Below are 21026 nucleotides of genomic sequence, written 5' to 3'. Positions count from 1 at the left end.
TGAAGCAAAGTGGGATCCAGCTAGGGCACCTCGGGATTGCCATACCCTTACTCACAAACTGTGAGCCCCTGAGGGGATTATGATTATTGTTATTATATTTATTAATATTATTATTATTATTAATATTATTATTATTCTTTAGAATTTTTATGTTCTTATTTTTTCCATGTGTTAGTTTAGTTTAATTTTTATACATTTCAACAGCGCGTAATCTATTTGTTTTTTTATTTTAAAATCGTCTTGGCATATTGTTTTGATTTTTCTTAAGGCTTTAGCTTATAATTTAAGTTAATTTTAAATAAGTTGAAATGAAAAGAATGATGGGAAGGAACAATAACGAAAATAGGTTTTTATTGCATTTTTAATTTCTTTAATGTTTTATAATATTCTAGGCTTCTAGTTTTGCTTAATTTTGTCTGTATGTCTATTTTGTTGTCTTTTTATTTTGAAAGGTAGTGAAAGGGAAGGGGAAAGTATAGGAAAGGTAAGAGCAAAGCTTGTTACATCGTAGTTATTAGTTTTTAATTATTAGGCTGTTTTAATTCATAATAATAATGGTATTGTCTTGATGAAAATTACTTATTACCTAGCCTTTTTGGTACCCGATAAAAAAAAAACGTTCTCATATCCGAGCCCCAGGGCGCGTTTCAAAGTGCAGACGCCTACTTCTGCAGCTTGTATTTGCTAATAAGTCAATTCAGAGTAGAATAAAAATGGATTACTAATGTTTATTTTTTTGTTAAGCAGCCACGTATTTGAAATATTTCCCTTTACCTTATTTGTTAATGCTTCGTAATTCTGTAATCTGCCGGCAAACGATTATCATTCTTTCTCCTCGAGAGGAGGTCGTCCGTCTTTATACGTAAAAGCTACAGGTAAAAAAGATTCAGCATTTGATGAAAATAGAGCCAAAGAAGCCCCACGTCACACTGACCTATGAATAATAAATACCAAACCAGACAGATGATATATGAAAACGCATTTGTGGTTAATGTATTTTTTTGGCTGTGTGCGTTTTTCAATTTGTTAAAGTAAATGCCAGAAAATCGACGTTGATGGAGTATTACGGCGTCGAGTTACAATCGGCCTATGTAATGATCTGAATCGAAAATATCATCCGTAACCTCGAAAGGTTTTATCACTTCGCCTTCGCATGTAGTCGTCGTACTGCGATCGCAGCTTGCCTTGCATTATTTAAAGGGATGAACATATTTGCATCTTCCACAACGGAGTGGCAGTGCCGATAGCCGTATGGAAAACAGTATGTACCACCACCGTTCAGAATAGGGAGCGAAACAACGAATCGTGTATATTGTTGACATTACATTATTATTGCTGCGGGACCTGAAAACCCATGTTTCCTATATTATTTTGTATATGCGTGTGTGTTTTCCATTTACGTTTTATTAGGCTACTGCTAACTAAGGCAATACGACCAATTTACAATATTCTTTCAAGGACTTCCTTGATATATCTAACAGCATATAACAGCATCATCCGGGTGCATCCGGCTTGGGTGCAGGTGTTGAAATCGGCTTCCAGATCTACTAGATATTCGGGCTTATCCGATCTCGATACCGGCGTGAATAGCAGCCCTCAATAGTCAAAATGCATTTAACACTAATCAGACGACATCCACAAAACCTTTCAAAACATATAACGCAAACACTTGCTCACACTACCAGATATTAACTTCACGATATAATTGCTAATATTTGAGTTTTTTAAATAATTTATACTGAAGCGGTAATTCATTCTGTGTGGTTATTCTCCTCCTATGTGACTTCTCTCGCGATGTTAGCGACCAATATGGCAAAGTCTTTCATATTGTAGGCTTGATGAAGTAGTGTGTTACCATTGGTGTGTGTCCAGTCTCTGAAGTTTCTGAGCCACAATTCCTTTTTTCTGCCTATACTTCTTTTACTCTCAATTTTGCCTTCTTCAACTTTTACATTACTGCTTCAAAGTGCAATAAAGGCAAATAACGAAATGAACAAGCTTCAGGAACTGGATAAATGAAGCAACAAAATAATATCAAATTATTGTCTATTAAAAAGCAGAGAGGTAAATAAATGATACTTAGAATTTTGTATAGGATCTGTGTCTGTAATATACCGTTAATTTCGAGTAGATCTGACAATGCTGCATTCATAATTTAAAAAAAAAGGTCACTTATCCTGTCCGTCTCGAACATTTTTTTAGACTCTAATAGCATGCGTGAAAATAAATCATATTTGAAATGAATTTGAATCTAATGGCGAACACGTGACGTGTAAAAATTGAGTTTTTATCGTTTAGAAGTTTAGAACGAGTCCGTAATTAAATTCCGATAGATAAAAATGTTTTCCGTTAATCGGACGAAAACTTTAACGATAGATTTTCGGGCTAACGGTTCAATAAAAACCAACTTGGTCAAACAGGACGATAGCGTCTACGTTCGTACACTCAAGTTATTTCGTTCAAGCTTCGCGCTTGCGTATAAGGAACGACCGCAGTGTTTACATTAGTGTTATAGTCTGTGCCCCATATAAACTTTTAAACATGGCGATGTTATTATAGTGAGCTCTATCCAAACTAGAATGGATCCTATCCTAATTATCACAGTTGAAAATTTCGAAAGAAAAAAAAATACTTTTTACAAATCTTCTGGATGCCTCCTGTGTCGGTTGTTTATAAATCAAACTTGTTGGCTTGTTCAGAGCGTAACGTTAAGTTTCTTAGTTGAAGATCACCTACTGAAACTTGAAGATTACTTATTCTGTACACTTTTTTGTTACGTTGTAGAGGCCAGAATAGTTTCAGTTAAACTCTGAAGAAGTCCTGTGGAAGTTTCTTTGAAAAATTAAAAGAAATAATCCTAGGTTAATTTCGATTCAGGCGAGATTGAGAATTTGATAGTCCAGGCAATACAAATAAAAAATAAACACTAGTACACGTTAAGGCTACTAACGGGTAACCGTAATCAGAGATTGTTTTATATTATTTCTCAGTTTTTACACCTGTTTTGGTATTTTAAACGTTTATCCCTATTAGAATTAGGTGGTTCTGATATAATTTGACTATTTTTGATAGCGACAATTTTGTGTATGTAGAATATCTGCTAACAATTTAATGCTGCTGTTAATGTGAACATTCTTATTCTAACTTAATAAGGGTATTAATAAAAAAAAATCCAAAAGAAGATAAGAAAAAAGTAAATAAGAAAAACGAGAAAATTCAAAAAGTCGTAAAATTATTATTAATTATTAATTATTTTAGTAAAAAATAATTAACTGACGTAAGAGTCTTATCTCGTTTAAGATAATTTTGCACAATCTGAGCAACATGCGGTCGAAAATTATCTTGCTGAGACAAAAAATTTTCACCTACCATTATTATTAACAAGATTCTTCTTCAAAACATAACCCTCCACCAAATAATCTGTTGTTTTGTCTTTTTGTCTTCAATAAACTCTGAAACGTCTATCTGAGTTGGAAATACAAAATCTGGTTTTATTTGAACTCTTTCCCGATTTTCATCAGCCCGATCGATGTTTTCTCTAGCAAAATTTAACTTTGCTCTACGATGTTCTGGATTCAAAGCTAGTCCTCGCGCTGGGTTTCTTGGTCACACATCAGATTCAGCTGGGCGTCGACGAATAGACAGACAGCACGGGCGTAGTTATGCGATGTCTGCTTCAACCAGTCCTTTTTAAGTACTGACATGTTTTAATGTAAAGTTTGGATTTTCTTGTACCGACTATTAAAGTTCGTTGAATTTAGAGCTTCAACTTCACGAGTCTTCAAGATCATTATGCTGATGGATAAATTCGAATGTGTTTATTCACACTTCCGTCATTAATTTAAGATTCAAATTATATTATGAAATATACAATTTTGCTTTAATAAGATACAGTACAATTTCAGTAATCGGGACACATCATGCCGAATTATCATGGTGGCCGGATCACTGGAACTACTTACTTTTTCATATTAAAAAGTAGAAGCTTAAGAAAATTACTCCAAGAAATAAAAATGATTCGCTTTTGCTCTTAAAAGATCTGAAGAAAAAGAACTTCAGTAATTTCGGAATTTCTGATCACTTGCCTTTTGCCTGAAATCTAGATCAGCTATGCATTTTTCACACACCTGTCCCTTGACATGATTTGGCAAAAAGTGTGTTATTTGCTCCCTATTTTCCTTTATATCAAAAATTGTGGATCACGGCACTCCCAAAATCGACGACTAAATAAAATAAAAAGTTTGAAAATGTTCGAACTACAAACGTACTTTTTTTCCAATGTGTTTTTCACTTTCCAGATTTCCAACGAATAAAAGTAGTATAAATTAAGTTAAATAAGTTGAGGCTCTTTCATTCTCGTAATCAAGTGACTTTATAGCATAGTAATGTTTATTTTTAATTATAAATATTACTTAACATCAAAGTAACGATTCGTGACCAAAACACAAAAGTAACGAACCGCACGCTGCCATTTTTCCGGCTTTCGCGCGCTTACGAAAACAAAATACAAAGCGCCTACTGAACAGGAAAAAAAGTTCTTTCTCCCCCTCTTTTGTAAGATCGAAGAGGCAAAAAAAACACAATCGGCGTGAGATCCTCCTTTATGTAAACCCTCGTTTTCCTTTGTTCTCTGCCTCGGCGGCACGTTGAACCCCCGCCGTAAGATTTATGCTAATGGGCATTATTAAGAGGGGGGCGGACGGGGCCGTAACAAGCCGGAAAAGTTGCCGGAAACCGCCTCCTGGCCGATTATTAATCCCCCGCTAGGGGAATTCGTCCCGGATTCCTATAACCAACACCGCGGTATCGATAAAAATTGATTTTATAAAACAAATCGCGTTGCCCGGGACCAACTTTGCACCGAACACAATAATCTAAGAATAGTGGGCCGAACCAAAACGAGGTCCGTAATGGCTACTTAGCGGATTGGAGTTAATGGTATTTCTTGTTGAAAGACCCCCCCCCCCTCTTCTTCTCACCCGACTCCCGTAATTAATTGAATTTTTTTACGTGCGGCCGGGGGTTTTTCCCGAGACATTTTTATCTCCTGAGAAGCAGAAATTAAATTTTCTTTATGAATTGTGTCTTCTGCGTGAGCGATCTTTCCGTACCGCGAAAGAGGTCCCGTTTATACCTGGTGACACAAGAAACACACACTTTTAAACGGGTTGCAGTAACGATTTGAAATTAGGCATTTCCGAAATTAAAATATATTATTAGGTATATCAAACTCAAAGTAACCTATATGCATTATTATAACATGACATGTTATAATAATCGTGTTTGCGTTGTAAGACTTTATGTTGATATTGATTAGAAAAACAGTTCGTTTGAGTTAAAGAAAAGGTTTACCGGGTTCCAAACTAAGAAAATTTTATTTTTAAACATACCTAACACACTTTAGCAAAATAGTTACAGCTTTACAACTGCAAGCAACACGATTTATGGTTACTTGGCCTTCTATACAATATATTAATTTATCCTTTAAATATCGGTGTCTGCAGTAGACCCAATGATGTCTTGTATTTAATAATACTTCTGCCCTTTACACGATTCCGGCTTCCATATTACACTTTAAATACGATAAAAATGGTTTTCATCGTAGGATGTTTTATCTTGCATCACACAAACCACAGAATACAAAAACTGGTGACAGAACCACGAATAATGCTTTATTGCTGCACATTTTTGTTTTTTTATATTGTATCTAGGTGACTCTGACTAATTTTTTAATGGAGCTTCTTTGCATTCCTCGTATATCTGAAGCATATCAACTTTTTCTCCATTTGTAAATTGATTGTCTTCCATCAATAACTCGGCATAACCATTAACTAGCTATGAATGTACACACTATTAGATCGTACCGATGCACAGAACCAAAGTTTTCTATTTAATATTATATTTTTATAAATATAGCTGCTAGCTACTAAGTTTTTCTACATTTTAGTTTAAATATATTGCAAAAAAGTGTCCGTTTTTTTTATTTTATTCTTACTATTTTAAAAAAATAGGTTATTTAAAAAAATTATTGGTTCATTACATTAAATGTTATTTGCCATTGAACAAGAAAGAAAAAGTATCCTCTACTGGAGTCGGTAATAGGCGAATGTCTCTAGTTAATTGGCCAATCGCATGGAAATAGTGGACGAAGAAGAAGAAAATGATCTGTGATTTATGCCTATAAACATACATTACGGATATTGTGTGTGCTTTAATGTCTTTGAAAGCTAGGCGAACTTTGTAATACTCAAAATAACGTTTCCTTTTCCGTTTATTCGCAGATGTTGTCAGGAATGCGCGCGCACGGAAGGGGAGCCTTGCGGGGGTGACCTAGGATTCAGCGGTACCTGCGAGCCTGGGCTGAGTTGTCAACAACCTGGACCGACTCCCAGCGAGGGTACCTGCAGAAGAATCGTCTTCGATGGCCAGGAGAATACGTGAAACTTACTCCACGTGTAAATGTAAGTAGGTGAGCGGTTTGGTAGGTTGTATCCCCACCTATGTGTTTCGCATATTTGAGTTATGGGTTATAGAGATTCATTTTGTGTAATTAATGTTATTTGATATAAAGAATTGGAAATAATCATTTTAATATTCCCCCAAAAAAGAGTCGGTATTAAACTTTCGATAAAACCGTCGATTCTCGGAACAGATCGGGTCACGATTAAACAAAAAGCCCATTAAAAGTAGTCCCAGATTTGCCGGTTTAAAATTCGAACCTCTCGTGTAGTTTGCTACGGGAACACTAAGTGGGTATTTATCTTCTTTCGGTAAAGCAGTAATAGGGTTTAACCCAACAAATTTGTTTAGCCAACGAAATGATTTTAGGGAATCGAGATTGCGTAATAAAGCTTTTCGCAGTTGCCTTTTCGATTTTACATTATTTGATAATAGTTTTTAGACTCAGAATTAATTTTGTGTGCGGCACCAAGCACAAAATATAATATTATTTACACTGTTAAAGATGATAGGAGTTATGGCGGTTACACCATAATTCAAAATTGCACATAAAATTTGGCACAGAGGTTTTTTCTGCAAAAAAAATGCTAATAAACAACGTTTTGGGTATAATATGAGTCAGAAAACTGGGATTGAAAGAAACTCAGGGGCCGCCATGCCCATATATTCTCGCGTATACTGTGGAACAGGATCGAAACTCGCAACGAATGAGTTAAACTGGGGCGGTATTTTCACGCGGGCCCCACGGACATTTTTCAATAATTGTGGAGTCTTTTGGGGGCGACGTCGCGCGTATTCATGTTCGGTGCTGTAATTTACGAGCGGCGGGTGCCGCCCTTAGAGAACGTCCAAAGGCTTTGGAAAAACACCCCATGTCTTTTTTTAAATGTACACAATGTCCCCAAATATCAAGGGTAAGGGTGTCATTTCAATTTTATTGTGACATTTAGTACCTCTTCTTGCTATACTCAATCCCACCAACCAGCTCCTAAAGTTGAAATGATTATGCATAACTAATTTTACATCTAAATTTAAGTTTTTTGTTCCCTCGAAGTTTTCGGTTTTTCCTAGGTTGGGAGAGGTACACAACGACAACGTACCAAATTTTAGTCTGCACGGTCTATTTCCAAATGCAACTTTTATTGCAGCCGGATAGAACATATTTTCGGTTCGGTAGACCTTTCATATACTTTTTGAGAATTGAATTTTTAAAATGTCTTGTTTTTATTTTATTTATTGTAAACAAATACAATAATATTTCGCACACAATATTTGGAACTACAGAAGTATGAAAAGAAGTTGCTACAAAAGTGAGTTAATACGTTCACTATTCTAATGTGGAACGGTTATCAATACTTTCAATCATAAGTTAATAAAACTTCAAGGGAGAAATGAAGAAACGGATGTCACGGATGTTAATAACAAGATACGAAACATGATGATATCAAAAGAATCATGCAATAAAGCTAAGAAGATTGCACCTCAATTCTTGCGACGAAATGTGTCATACATTTTTTCTCTAGATTCCTTTTTATACTTTTTATGACTGAGAATTAATGATGAAATTTAAAATGGTGTACTTCACTTTTTGCATTGTTTCAATAATTCGAGATACTCGCATGCCATAAACTGTTTTCGCACACCTCACCTCAATTTAGTGGCTTAGGGTCCACTTTAGTGATCTAGCAAACGTAAAACGCTTACTTAATCTAAGTTTGTATGTCCCTTAGGTGGGTTAGGTGGTCCCTGAAAATTTTGGTGGGAACGGCCGTATGAGCCAACTTAAACAATTACTGAAATTTTAAAGTTTATGCGGTTCAGATTAGAAAACTTTTGGAAGCGGGGTTTTATTACGTACCGTATCCAAAGTTCGACAGGAATTTTGCCGGTTGGATTTTGGCTCGTCTGCGAATTGCGTTTTCCGTTGCGACTGGTGGAACCGGGACGGGAGGGGGGGTGATATTTGAAGAAGATTACTTCCGTTTAAGACGTTCGCGAACGCAAAGGGAAATCGTTACTTTGACGAAGTTTTTGGGGCAGCAGGGAGGGACTTTGCCATTTCACACACGCAGTCTACTTTAATTTGCTTGACTAATTAAAATGATAAACATGAAACAAACAAAGAAAGAATATTTTATTATCAATTATCTACGTTGAGTTATTAAGGAAAATCTGGTTTATTCTTAATCGCCAGGATTAATTTCAATAAATTTGAATAAACCCCATAACTTTTGCATGTGCGGTATTTTATGTTGTTACGTTTTTAGATCGCCAAAATTCATTCTGCGTCATCAAACGTGACTGTAAAATTAAGAAGTCACTTCGGCAAAAAGTTAACTTAACTGTAAATGTATGTCTCCTAAAATAATAGTCACTAACTATTTACACTGTGCTAATATCCGCTGAGTATTTATATAGTTCCGCACTTCGCGGCTTCTCTTTTCGACTGACTGACCAAGACGAGGTGCTCCGCTTGATGATCGCGCTCCGTTTCCTGCGTATAGTCGAGATGTTCGCTCACAGGCAGGGCCGGCCCTAGCCCAATAATGTCTGTAGGTGGGTGTCAAACCATGAATAAACGTTCTTGACAAATACCTTATACTCATCTAAGTCTTCTATTTGATTTGATATGATTTAGCCGGTCCTGTGGTGAAACATCCATAATGGCTTGGTCGAATTTTATTTTCGTGTTTCCTCTAGCGAGACTTTCATTTGGACCAGTATGATTTCATTTGGATTTAATTTGAAATTCGGGTGCATAGGATAACAATATTTCACATCGTTCAAATTCACGGAACCGAATAGTTATTCCTTTATTAGGTTTTTTTTTTCAAAACCAATATATTCTTCCCTGCAATAACTTAAATTCAGTGAACATCCAACTGCACTCATTTTAACATTTTCTTGTATTGCAAAACTAGGATGATCGCGCCTAATTTTTTGTTTACTGTCGAGGGAGAGTTATTACAGCTTCCTTTTATTGGAATGATTGTTACTATGGACAGTATATTATATGTTAGTAGCACACAGTAAAGTAATATATTTATATTCATTACCTACCCGAAATATTGATCAACTCACGCCTATGCACGACACTTGAGTTTAGTCGTACTGGACGTTTAATAACTCCGCAAGATTTACGAACATATTTCTATGAATCATTATGAATCCTAGTATTTTTAAGTCAAAAATAATTGCGGGTGCGTTAGGCTCTATCGACCCGGAAACAGATATTTTTGGGGTGGCGTTAATGAAAAGGAGCCGTTTGCAAGTCAATCATTTAAAAAACATGGTAAATTACATTAAATCTCTATTGTTTCAGAAAATTATATTTTCAAGCCATCCCTGGGTGATGGTGGAACCAGCTCTTGGAGAACGCCGTCGCCCCCAAAGAAAAAACTTTCTCTAGTTGTGACCGCGAGTGGTAAACGGTGGACTTTATTGTTGCGAAGGTAAACCGGCCTTTAAATCGATTCTTTTCCCGCTATTCGTGACCGCTGATGATATTTCGATGTATAAAATTTGTGACAATACCGAATAATTAGCGAATTAAAATCAATGATATACAAATGTAACGTAAATAAATGGAGATGTTTTGTTCCTAATAATGAAACGTGTCGCTGTATAATCAATAAATTATAGTTTTATTTATATACAACGCGAAAATTTTTGTTGTGTCCCTCCCGTAAACTATCGAATTTGTGTTTGTTCATTCGAGCGAAGTAGATAGTCTGGGCTGGTTCCGGAACCCTGATCACTAGTGTTCACTCCTATCACAGGAATAGGAGTCAGCCGCACTCTTTAAATTTCTCTCCCATTTTACATCTCGCTGTTTTAGACCTCCTACTTTTTAAATCTCTAATTGAATTCAACAGAGAGATAGAGAGAGAAATTTAGAGAGAAAGAGAGAGGTTTAAAAAGTAAGAGGTTTAAAAGAGAGGAGATGGTTTAGAAAGACCGAAAGAGAGTGTTATAGACAAACAGCGAGAGATTTAAAGAGAGCACTTCGGAACTGTTTTCGAGGACAGCTTAAACGGTGAAACAATTCCCAAACGTGGCGATCGGCCAACAGACTTAATAAACGAAAACGGCAGGAACGCAAGACCCTTCGGACCCTCGTAATCCTGCGAAGCCGGCTCGAAAGTTTCGGCGCACTAGAAAGCATGCAGCGCTTAATCAGATGAAAGCCGGGACTAATGCTTAATCTAAATAAAATATGCACATAATTATCACTCGGGGGGGCTATAGGTTTCCGTCTTGTTTACTTCGGTACTGGTCGAGCTTCCTTTGTTTTTCGGCTCCGGAGATGGAACGTGTGTGGTGGTGTATTTGTTTTTCTGTTTTTTTTTTATTAGGAGCTATGCACTAGTCAATTGATTCCAACCTTGAGGAAATTTAAGTGTGACGTCATAAATTCTTAACTATTTTTTTAATTTAAACAGTGAAGTTCTGCCAAAAGCAATACGAATAACATTAAAATAATTCTCTTAGCAGTAATTTTTTAACCTTAAATAGTTATTACCTAACTTCATTGTAGGTTGCTCACACTTTGGGTAAAACAGAAAACGCAACTCTTCATTGAACGCTGCCATAAATTAGATATCAAATTTTAGAAATTTACAGCAAAAATATTAAAGTAAACTTACGTGTCCAGATGGAGGTCCCATTTACCTGTTTTTGCATATTAGCCAAACCTTCAAGTTTTCACTTATTTTTTCAAACTTCTAGAGACCGCACCATTTTCGAGATACAGCCGGTCATTATTCTTATTCAAACACCCTGTATTCTGAAAGGCAACAAATTAGTAATATCTTATGGCCAATGGGATAATTTGGGTTTTACGGTTCAATGTCAGTACCATACCAGTCGAGAAATTCTAAAATGTTTTATTGGTTACGTGATTATGGTGGCAGGTGTTTGGTAAATGGGGTTCATCCTTTCGAAACCAATTTTCTAACGATTTATTAAAACATTTTGTGTGTTGTCCATTTCTACTCAAATAGTTCCCCAGGATTCGCGCGAACAACAAAAATCCGACGATATTTTCCCGGCACTCAAAACAGTAGAAAATGAAGTACCGATTTTCCCCTTCATAAATAGAACGCCGCTGCGTATGCTAATCCTATTGTATTATCGTCGGTCCAGACAAATACCGGTTGATGATAAATAAAAAACTGTTTTACTGCCACACGCGTTTTCACTGAATTCGCAAACAGGAAGAGTTGTAGTCATGTTCCTGGATCGATAAACAACAGTGCGTCTGGCGAATAAATTTTGAAAGGAACTGCTGGTTGTACCAAAGGACCAATTAGCATTTTAATTGAAAGCCACGAAGAGCCAGCTTAGGACCGAGATTTTTGTCCCCGGATTTTGGAGTTATGACGTTCGGGGTTGATTGCGGTATCTTTGAGCTTTCTGGTTGGTATTTATTTATGCAAAATCGCTTAAATCGACTTTAGAAAGCACTCGAAAGTCGAATTACTTTATATTTGGCATTTTTCTATTTGCCATATTAGAATACGGTTCAAAAGATCGAAAAGTTTCGACTTTCCTTGCTCCTTGCACACGGTCTCAGCGTTCAAAAATAACGCTGCATTTTAAAGGGCTGTAAAATTAATTTCTGTTACCGAATCATACACATGCACATCGATTTCGCCAAGTTAACCGCAAAAAAAATCACATGGAGCTAAGTCACTTGATCGAGTAAAATTGAGGTCATAGGAAATCAGTGAACACGGCAACGACTCCATTAACGGCGACTTTAACTATTCATTTCTCGTTTTTGAATTACTTTTAGGTTTTTGAATTTTTCTTATTAACAAAGCCATTGAGATGAAAATACGCCTTGTCGCTGAAAATTAGGCGCTCGCAAAAGTCTATTTTCAAGATCCATTCACAAACTTGCTGCCGTTTTCCGTGGTCGGATGGCTTTACTACTAAATTCCTTGACTAGACAAAAACTCAATGACGACATGTATCAAGATGCTGCCAACAATAGAAAACAACAATAGTAACCCTTTCAAATCCAGTGTTCTATTTGAATCCGCCATTATGAAACATAATTATCATACTTTTACAGGCCACTTTAGTGCAGATTTTCTCTTTCGTTTTCAAAAACTCCCCAAATTTAGAACGCTCTATCGCAAATCGACCAATTAAACGCAAATGAACATCTGAAAATTTCTTTTTGCATCTAAATGGCGTCTAAAAGGGATACGGCGCATAGAGACGCTGTTTGCCAAACCCGCATTCGCATACATGGATCGAATCTCCGTCGTAGAAAATCATATTACGGTCTCCCGATTCTTTTTAATCCGGTTTTTGCCGTCGGCTTTAATGAATCCGAACTGCCAAAGTTAATCGGAGCTATCCCATTAGCTTTCCAGCACCATTTTGTCACTTAGTAAAAACTCATTAAGTTTAATTTTAAAATTTTTTGTTTTGTTTTTGCCCTTCCTGTATAAAAGGAAAGTAGAACATGTCCATCAATCGTTTTTTGCACTGTATAACGAATACACCATTGCGGTCCTTCCTTCCAATAAACGTCGATCTTATCAATGTTTCGTTTGCATTTCACGAGGCTAATTAAGTAAGTAATTAAGCAAGGAATTCACTTCTAAAATTAATGCTGCCTCGTCTTAAGAAGAAATGACTACCTGGAAGCATCTTTAGCTATATAATTGCACCAGTGCATAAGAAAATAACCCGGCTGGAAATCCGGGACGATGCGAGTTAGTAATGCTTCCAGATTTCGGCTCTTATCTGCTGCTCTTATATTTCGCAGTCGCCTTACCTTTTGGAAGCCACGTCAGTTTTCATCTCGGTCTCTATTGTTTCGCCGCAAGAACTTTCAAAGATCTCGAGACAGATATTCCGGCGGCGCGAATCGCGGAGTTGTTACGCTTTTATTATAATTTTGCCGCACGGTATCGAGTTACCCTGAATTTAACGGAGCGCAAAAGAAGTACAAAAGAATTTTTCCGCTCGGCTACTGCGGCGGGGATGCGCAGTGAAACGCGAAGAATTTTTATTGATGTGTATGCGGCAAAATTCACAATTATATTTTTTAAGATTATATTGTTAGGTTAGGTTTCTATGATTGATCATAGGTTTTTTCTAACACAGAGTCCCTAACCGGTTTTGAACTTAGGCCTTGAACCTGCTCGGATTGCTGAGTAATTCAAAATTGGTCGGGAATTGAATGATTTGCTGGGACAATATTTTAGCTAAAAAGTAGCTAATCTTTTCTAAATTAATTTAGAAGTCAACAAACATCGTAATGCTAAGAATACTTCCCTACTTCAAAAGGGTAAACAATACAATACACTACCGCAACAATATGAGACAACTGGCAAATTTGTTTCTGCGCATGCGTTGAACTGAGGATGCGCGTTAGCGAACTAATGTTACAACAAAAATTATACTTTAGTTCGAAAGGCCGTACCAGTAAATATCTAGTAACGATTACTTCTAGCTGAGTGTTGTCACCATAGAAACAATACTCCTAGAAGGCTGGTATCTAAGAACACAAAAGGCGATTGGCTAACAAAGAAAGAGAGCGAACATCCAGAAAGAAAGACTTTATAGTTACACAAGAAACAGCGCTATTGCTAGAGGGAACCCACGGATGTAAACATATAAAAGCCACAACAAAAACCGCTACATGTAACAGCAGTGTCCAATAGTTGAGTAGCTCATAAATATAAAAAAATTAGTTTGTACATAGAACATACATAAAACTATTATTTTTGATGTAGATGGTTACTTAAATAGGTCTGTTTTTCTTTAACATATTGGAAACGGAATTTTTCCTTTATTTGGCAACAGTTCCATTATTATTACAAATAGTTTTATACAGTTTCACGTAAGCCCATATCATGCAAAGCCCTATCCTTTCTCCCTTTTTTATGAAGGGCTTCTCTCTCTACTAACCTTCTAATTAATTCTATAATTCTATACTCTTTTAAATTCTTCTTCTTCTGTTTTTATAATTTTATTGTTTGAGGTCTTGGAATTTTGAAAGCCGAGTTATATTTTTTGTAAAATGTGTTTGCGTTGTTTGCTGTCTGCCGGAACAAGTCTAATGTCCCCCCCCCCCTTATGTTCTTAAAAATGGCCTAACGATATACCGTTTTTACAACTTTCTATGGTTTTTACTTCGGAATAAGTTTATAATTGGCTAACGAAGAAAGAGAGCGAACATCCAGAAAGAAAGAATTTATAGTTTCACAGGAAACAGCGACATTGCTGAAGTAAGCCCACGGATGTAAAGTTATAGAAGACACAACAAAAATGGCCACAACTGACAGCTGTGTCCAATAATTGCTAAGGTAACAAATATAAAAAAAAATAGTTTATACCGTGCGTTCAATTTATCTTGATAACATTTTAATTGGCTGTAACATTTTTGGTTTTAGAGATATCAAGCTAAACAAAAAAACAGAATGTAGGGTTAGTAGCCAAGTTTTTTTCCATGTGACGTATAAACAAAACACTATCAATTTTCTGACATATAAGGCTACATCATATTTTTTTAAACAGAACACCCTACATGTTATATATGTGTTTAATAGAATATCTTATTCTGATTACACTGATATTATATTGTAGTCCACTCGTTTTTGACAAATCGGCAAAAATACGAAATTTTCATTTCATTTAAAAGAGTGCCTTGACTGACTGCAAGAATAATTGTTTATAAATTAAAGTAGAACAAAAACACTAAAAATGACAAGACACACTAAAGTAAAAAATTCATTAACTATTCTGACCCGAACACATTTCTCATACACTCTAATTGTATGACGTCTTGCATTTAGTAACACTTCTGGATTGTCTCTGAACTGATTGATTGCCTCTGAAAATGACGGAGTTCCACGACATTATTATAAGCAGTTCTGTGCACGTGATTTTTTCCGTGTCCCAAAAAAAAATTGTATATTATGCAACAAGTGCGGTAAACGGCTTTTGACTCAAGAGTATATTTGACACGAGCAGAGCGCAGCGGAGCAAATTCTCAATAAACGAGTGAGTTAAAAAGTTTACCCAACGTGTTGCATACTATACTTTCTCTACGACCGTTAGTTCTTGGGTACATTTTCACTATACAACACAACTACATTCACTGACATGACCGTCAGAATTGACAAACGTCAAAATTCAAAGCGTGGGAAATATTTCCGAAAACATCCAATTGCTCCCAAATCCGTGCGGTAAAATCCCGGAAATGTCCGAAGTGGCTCGGATTCATGGCAAACGAAACTGACGTGGTAAAGTGACGCTTCCCGCACCCTAGATCGGTGTGTAATTAGGTATTTTATAGACGGGAGTAGAAAAAATCCATTAAAGTTAAGTCGGCGCCGTTGGCTGGCCAATTCATCCCCTAGGATATTCCATGTTAGGAAAATTTTTAACTTGCACAACATTGTAAGGACGGGCACTGTCTTGCTGCTGTCAGCGCTGATATAATTAGGGGTAAGTCTTCTATATATTGTTCTATTTGGTGCTCTAAGAGTTACAAATAATGATTTCCAGTTAACTTATGATCTATAAATGTCGGATCTAAAATATGCCCATCTATGACACCACACCATTTATTGATTGGTACCCCTGGGTTTTTATTTCGTGTATTTGTCTAGGATTATTGAAAGACCAATATCGCGTATTGTGCCTATTAAAATCCTTTCTTGTAGTGATCGAACTTTCATCAGTCCATAAAATGTCTATTTAAAAAATACAAACAAAACTCCATTCTCCTTTGACATTGTTCGGTACTTAGTTTTTGAGTTTTACAAAATTTAAATACATTATTCCCGAGAAACACCTGTATCTTCATATACGTTTCATTTGCTTCATAGAGTCCTAATATGTTTGCCTTATTTTCTTCATTTAAAACATTATAACTCCGGCATACCTTTTTAGCATTTAATACGTTACCGTTTTCCGCAAATTTCTTTGCCAGCCCTTTTTAAGTAGCTTGGCTCTCTGGATAAAGTATAATATACTGACGACGAGCTGCGATTGCACTTTTATTAGTCAGAAAGTATACTTGAAGCATATCACAGGTTTCACGGATGCTAAATTCGCGAAACACCATTTTAACAATAATGACTTGGAAAATAATTCAACCATCAACGTTGTTTACTAATATTCCTATCATAAACATATTTTTATTTGACAGTCAATTATAACTGAAATTATACAAAAATTTTGTATTTTTGCCGATTTATCAAAAACGAGTGGACTAAAATATAAAATGTGTTATATCATTGTAATCAGAATAATGTATTATATACATAATATACAGGACCTTCCATTTAAAAAATATATGATGTAGGCGTATATGTCACAAAATTGATAGTGTTTTGTTTTATACGTCACTTAGAAAAAACTTGACTAATAACCCTACAGTTTGTTTTTTTGTTTACAAACAGAAAAGTTACAGCCAATTTAATTGTTATCAAGATAAACTGAACGCACGGTATATAGAAGATACATAAAAATATTATTTTTGATGTAGATGGTTGCTTCCATTAGAGTGTTTTTCTTTAACATATTGCTCCTATATAAATTTACATAAAATGGAATTATTCGTTTGCCAACAATGGGATTATTATTACAAAAATTTTTATACAGTTTCACGTAGGCCCATATCATTCAAAGCCCTATCCTTTCTCCCTTTTTTATAAAGGGCTTCTCTCTCTACTAACATTCTAATTAATTCTATAATTGCTTCGGTTTTTATAATTTTATTGTTTGGGGGCTTGGAATTTTGAAAGCCGGGTTGCATTCTTTGTTGTTTGCTGTCTGCCGGAACAATCCTAATGTCCCCCTTATATTCTCAAAGTTGGCCTAACGATATACCGTTTTTACAGCCTTCTTCGGAATGAGTTTAAGAAACAATTTTTTTTGTACCTCAAACCAGGGCCGTATTTAAAATCTTAGCGGACAAGAACTGTAAACTGCTGGCTGTTGTATTTTAACAGTAGGGAAAATTTCCACATTTTTTTACAAGTTATTTCTTACCAAATTCTAACATTATTCAATTTTGTTAGTCACTCGCGATGTCCAGCAACGAAGAAGTTGAGATTGGGGTCGATGACGTATTAGTCGTTAATGATGAACATCCGTCAAATTCAAATGGATCAAAGACTCGGAGACATTTTTGATGTAGAATAACATTGTGGAATTGCAACTCTACTTATACCCAAGGGAGGTAGGCTTGCGGTTAGACCATAAAAATTTAACAATTATATCGTAAAAACGGTATATTGGTAGGCGAAATGTACTTCTTATGGCCAAGATGCTAGGATTATTAACGGTGAATGGCCTGAGAGATAAGCTCTAATTTAGGTTGGTAAAACAGAAGTAAAGAAGAAGGGGCTGAGGAAATTAAAATGTTAGGATTTCCACAATTTGCACAACTGTCACAATGTTCTGTTTTTTGAAGTAGTCGTCGGTTTTGTTTTTAATATGATTCCGAAGCGTAAGCATTGAAAACGTGAAAGGTCGACAAACACGCGGGCAGTTTGAAAATCGTCGGTATCGTCTAATTTTTCAGTTAAATAAAAATTCCATATACACCGCAATATCAGTAGAGCTTTAGTAGTTGAACATGAAAGCTGGTACATGCCTTTGAGTCGTTAAGAAATCTGTTTTCTCCATTTTGTATGCTTATTCCGTAAATATAGAGCCGAACTTTCGCTCAAGTTTCCTCCTCTCATTTTGCGCTTTTATTTACTGTTCCGCTGGGTTTTCGTAGGGACCTTCTAGCTTATTCAAAACTTTTTAAGGGATTAAATTTCAATATGGCTTTGAAGAGCACCTTTTCACCGAATAATTGAACGAATGGTTAACGATTTAATCCTATATAATTTTTTGAACGTTTTTTTTGAGGTTACGTTCAATTTTTAATCATCGAGCGCCAGATTACAAAGTCAACCATGAACTCTTGTAAATCGAAGCGTGCGTGCTGCTTTAATTTTCCTATTTGCATGGGTCCATATTGTTTATGGACGTTCCTATGTGCGTGAACGGCGAGAAAAAATGCCGTTCCGTCCGAAGGGAATTTGCAATTTAAATTTAAACAAAATCGACCGGGACTGCTGTGTGCAAAATAACGCGCGTTACGTCGTATTAAAGTGTATTATCCCGAATTCCTGTGCCAAATAATAGGGAATTGCGGGTAACTAAATTCTGCACACACGGGGCAAGTTTATTCTAATCGGCTCGATCCGTTTTACGACGTGAATTTGATAGACTGGCAGATAAAATAGCCCGTAACGTTTGTTAAGGTAAATGAAGACCAATTTCGGTTAAGCATAAAAAAACGTTCATGAATTGTGTTGTGAGTCAGTATGAGGCCCAATGTTTTGAATTCTAAAAAGGGAGAGATTACTTCGTTGTACAATTTCAAAATATACTTTTTCTATTCTCTACTCTAAAGTAGCCGATTAAGCACAGATTAAGCGTGCCTGCCGCAAGTGCTCCTTCAAGGCGTCAGGTCGTGGGCCACTTTGGACAGTTCTGGTACTTTAGTCATGGATTTGGCAGTTATCATGGTCACGTGAATGTATTCGTCACTGCTTTATTATTAATCCACTCGCTCTGTTCTTGCCCAAACAAGCTAGTGACTAAATTGTCGTTTATCAAACTTTTTGATTAATATGCTATAGTTTCTCTACAGGCAGACAAGGATTGATTCTCGTAAATGCTGGTTTAAAAAAGTTTTTAATATGACATTTCGGCTAGAAAGTATGAAAGTGTCACTAGCCGTTATCAAGTGAAAACTGGACTGTTAAAAACGTCTTTAGACAATGGACGTTGACCTTAATATACTATTATTTATAAAATTTCGGATGTTGTGATTGCGAAAAAGCGACAAATATGATCTGTGGGATAAAATTTATATATATATATATATATATATATATATATATATATATATATATATATATATATATATATATATATATATATATATATATATATATATATATATATATATATATATATATATATATATATATATATATATATATATATATATATATATATATATATATATATATATATATATATATATATATATATATATATATATATATATATATATATATATATATATATATATATATATATATATATATATATATATATAAATTCCCCGATATTATACAGGTAAATCACAAATGCGTAATACATATGATTATTAAATAATGATAGATAACACTCCACAATTTCAAGATATTGTTTAAAACATTTTAATCGAATTTGATTAGTTAATTAACAAGTGGTCAATTAGCCTCAACGTTACATATTACATACATACATGATTCATGACAAAAATGGTAATTCTAGGGACAAGTTAGGGCAGAGGGGATAAAAGAGCATAAAAGTTAATGTAACCAGTCTTAAAACGATATTTTTTATTTATCGATTTTATTGAAATTTATTAAAATTTATATAAATTAAAATTTCGAGTCAAGACAGAAGGGAGATAGAAACATCTAATATTCATTGAGCAAAATTTTGTTTGCCGTGAATATACACATATATGGAGAATAGGAGAGCATTGTCTTTTGCACTTTTATCAAGAAACTCGCTTTCAACCAATAAGCCTCGCGGCGTTCATCTTGAATGTTGATTCTATCAACCTGCATTGCTCTATTTAAAAAAAAATGGTCGAGGTAATTTTAGCTTTCCCAAGTGAAAATAGAATCGTGTTACATATACGAGTGAGGAACATATTTATTAAGGGTGATAACAGCACTCGATTTTACAAACAGTATTTCAATGTGAACGTGTGGGATTATGAATCTTGTACATGTAACATGTCCAGAAGAAATATCATATTACAATAAATTGCAACAGACACGAACTATTTTATATAACAAAAATTAAAATTACAAGAATTAAATCCAACAGACTTCCAACTGAACAAACATTCATTACGCAGTTATATACCAATAGCGAATTTAAGCAAATTTTGCTGCGGAAACACGCAAATTCTCGATCAGGAATGTTAGTTTCGCATATTATAGAAATACTTTGATGGCTGTAGTATTTAGTAACACATTTGAATGGGTGGGGTCGCCCAGGGCAAATTGTGTAGCGATGTGTGCGATTGTATATTGCAATGAGAGCTCTGGTGAAAAAAATATTAGTTTTTAAGCCAAATTTGAAACGATTGGGTTGTTTCCGTATGAGTTTTCCTGTTTGCGTGATATGGTTTGCTGTGACATTTTACTGCTATTTTTGTTAAAATAGTTACTGATTTTGTTACTTCGCTTTCCACAACACAATTTATTTATTTAAATTGTATTTCTTAAGCCGAGCTTTAGGAATATTTCAGTAACATGCTTGCAACTTCCCGATAAACCAGTCTAATAACTGTGAGCAAAGCGATTAATGGACAATGGTAAACAATGTGAAATATTTATGTTTCGCTACTTTTGAGCTTTTTGAGCTGTCAGCATCGGAGAATAAATACGTCAATCTGTATGCTTGAAAGGTAAAGTCTGTTCATAGATATAAGAAAGCGACTAACTGGCAAGCTGTAAGAATGA

The 21026-nt window shown here is 35.3% G+C and overlaps 1 protein-coding gene across 1 annotated transcript in view; it reads left to right on the top strand.

Annotated features, from left to right (window-relative positions):
- Positions 1 to 10073, top strand: part of LOC132697723 (insulin-like growth factor-binding protein 7) — a 43465-nt gene extending 33392 nt beyond the window's left edge. The window contains exons 2-3 of the mRNA XM_060663312.1: positions 6282 to 6461; positions 9782 to 10073. Of these exons, the coding sequence (XP_060519295.1) occupies positions 6282 to 6441 (160 nt within the window). The 3' untranslated portion in view covers positions 6442 to 6461; positions 9782 to 10073. The remainder of the gene's footprint in view (positions 1 to 6281; positions 6462 to 9781) is intronic.
- Positions 10074 to 21026: the final 10953 nt, after the last annotated feature.

The sequence above is a fragment of the Cylas formicarius genome, unplaced genomic scaffold, assembly GCF_029955315.1.
Source record: "Cylas formicarius isolate icCylForm1 unplaced genomic scaffold, icCylForm1.1 PGA_scaffold_2__14_contigs__length_35257938, whole genome shotgun sequence".
NCBI lineage: Eukaryota > Metazoa > Arthropoda > Insecta > Coleoptera > Brentidae > Cylas > Cylas formicarius.
Note: the sequence above shows the minus strand (reverse complement) of the source record. Positions and strands in the feature narration are given on the sequence as shown.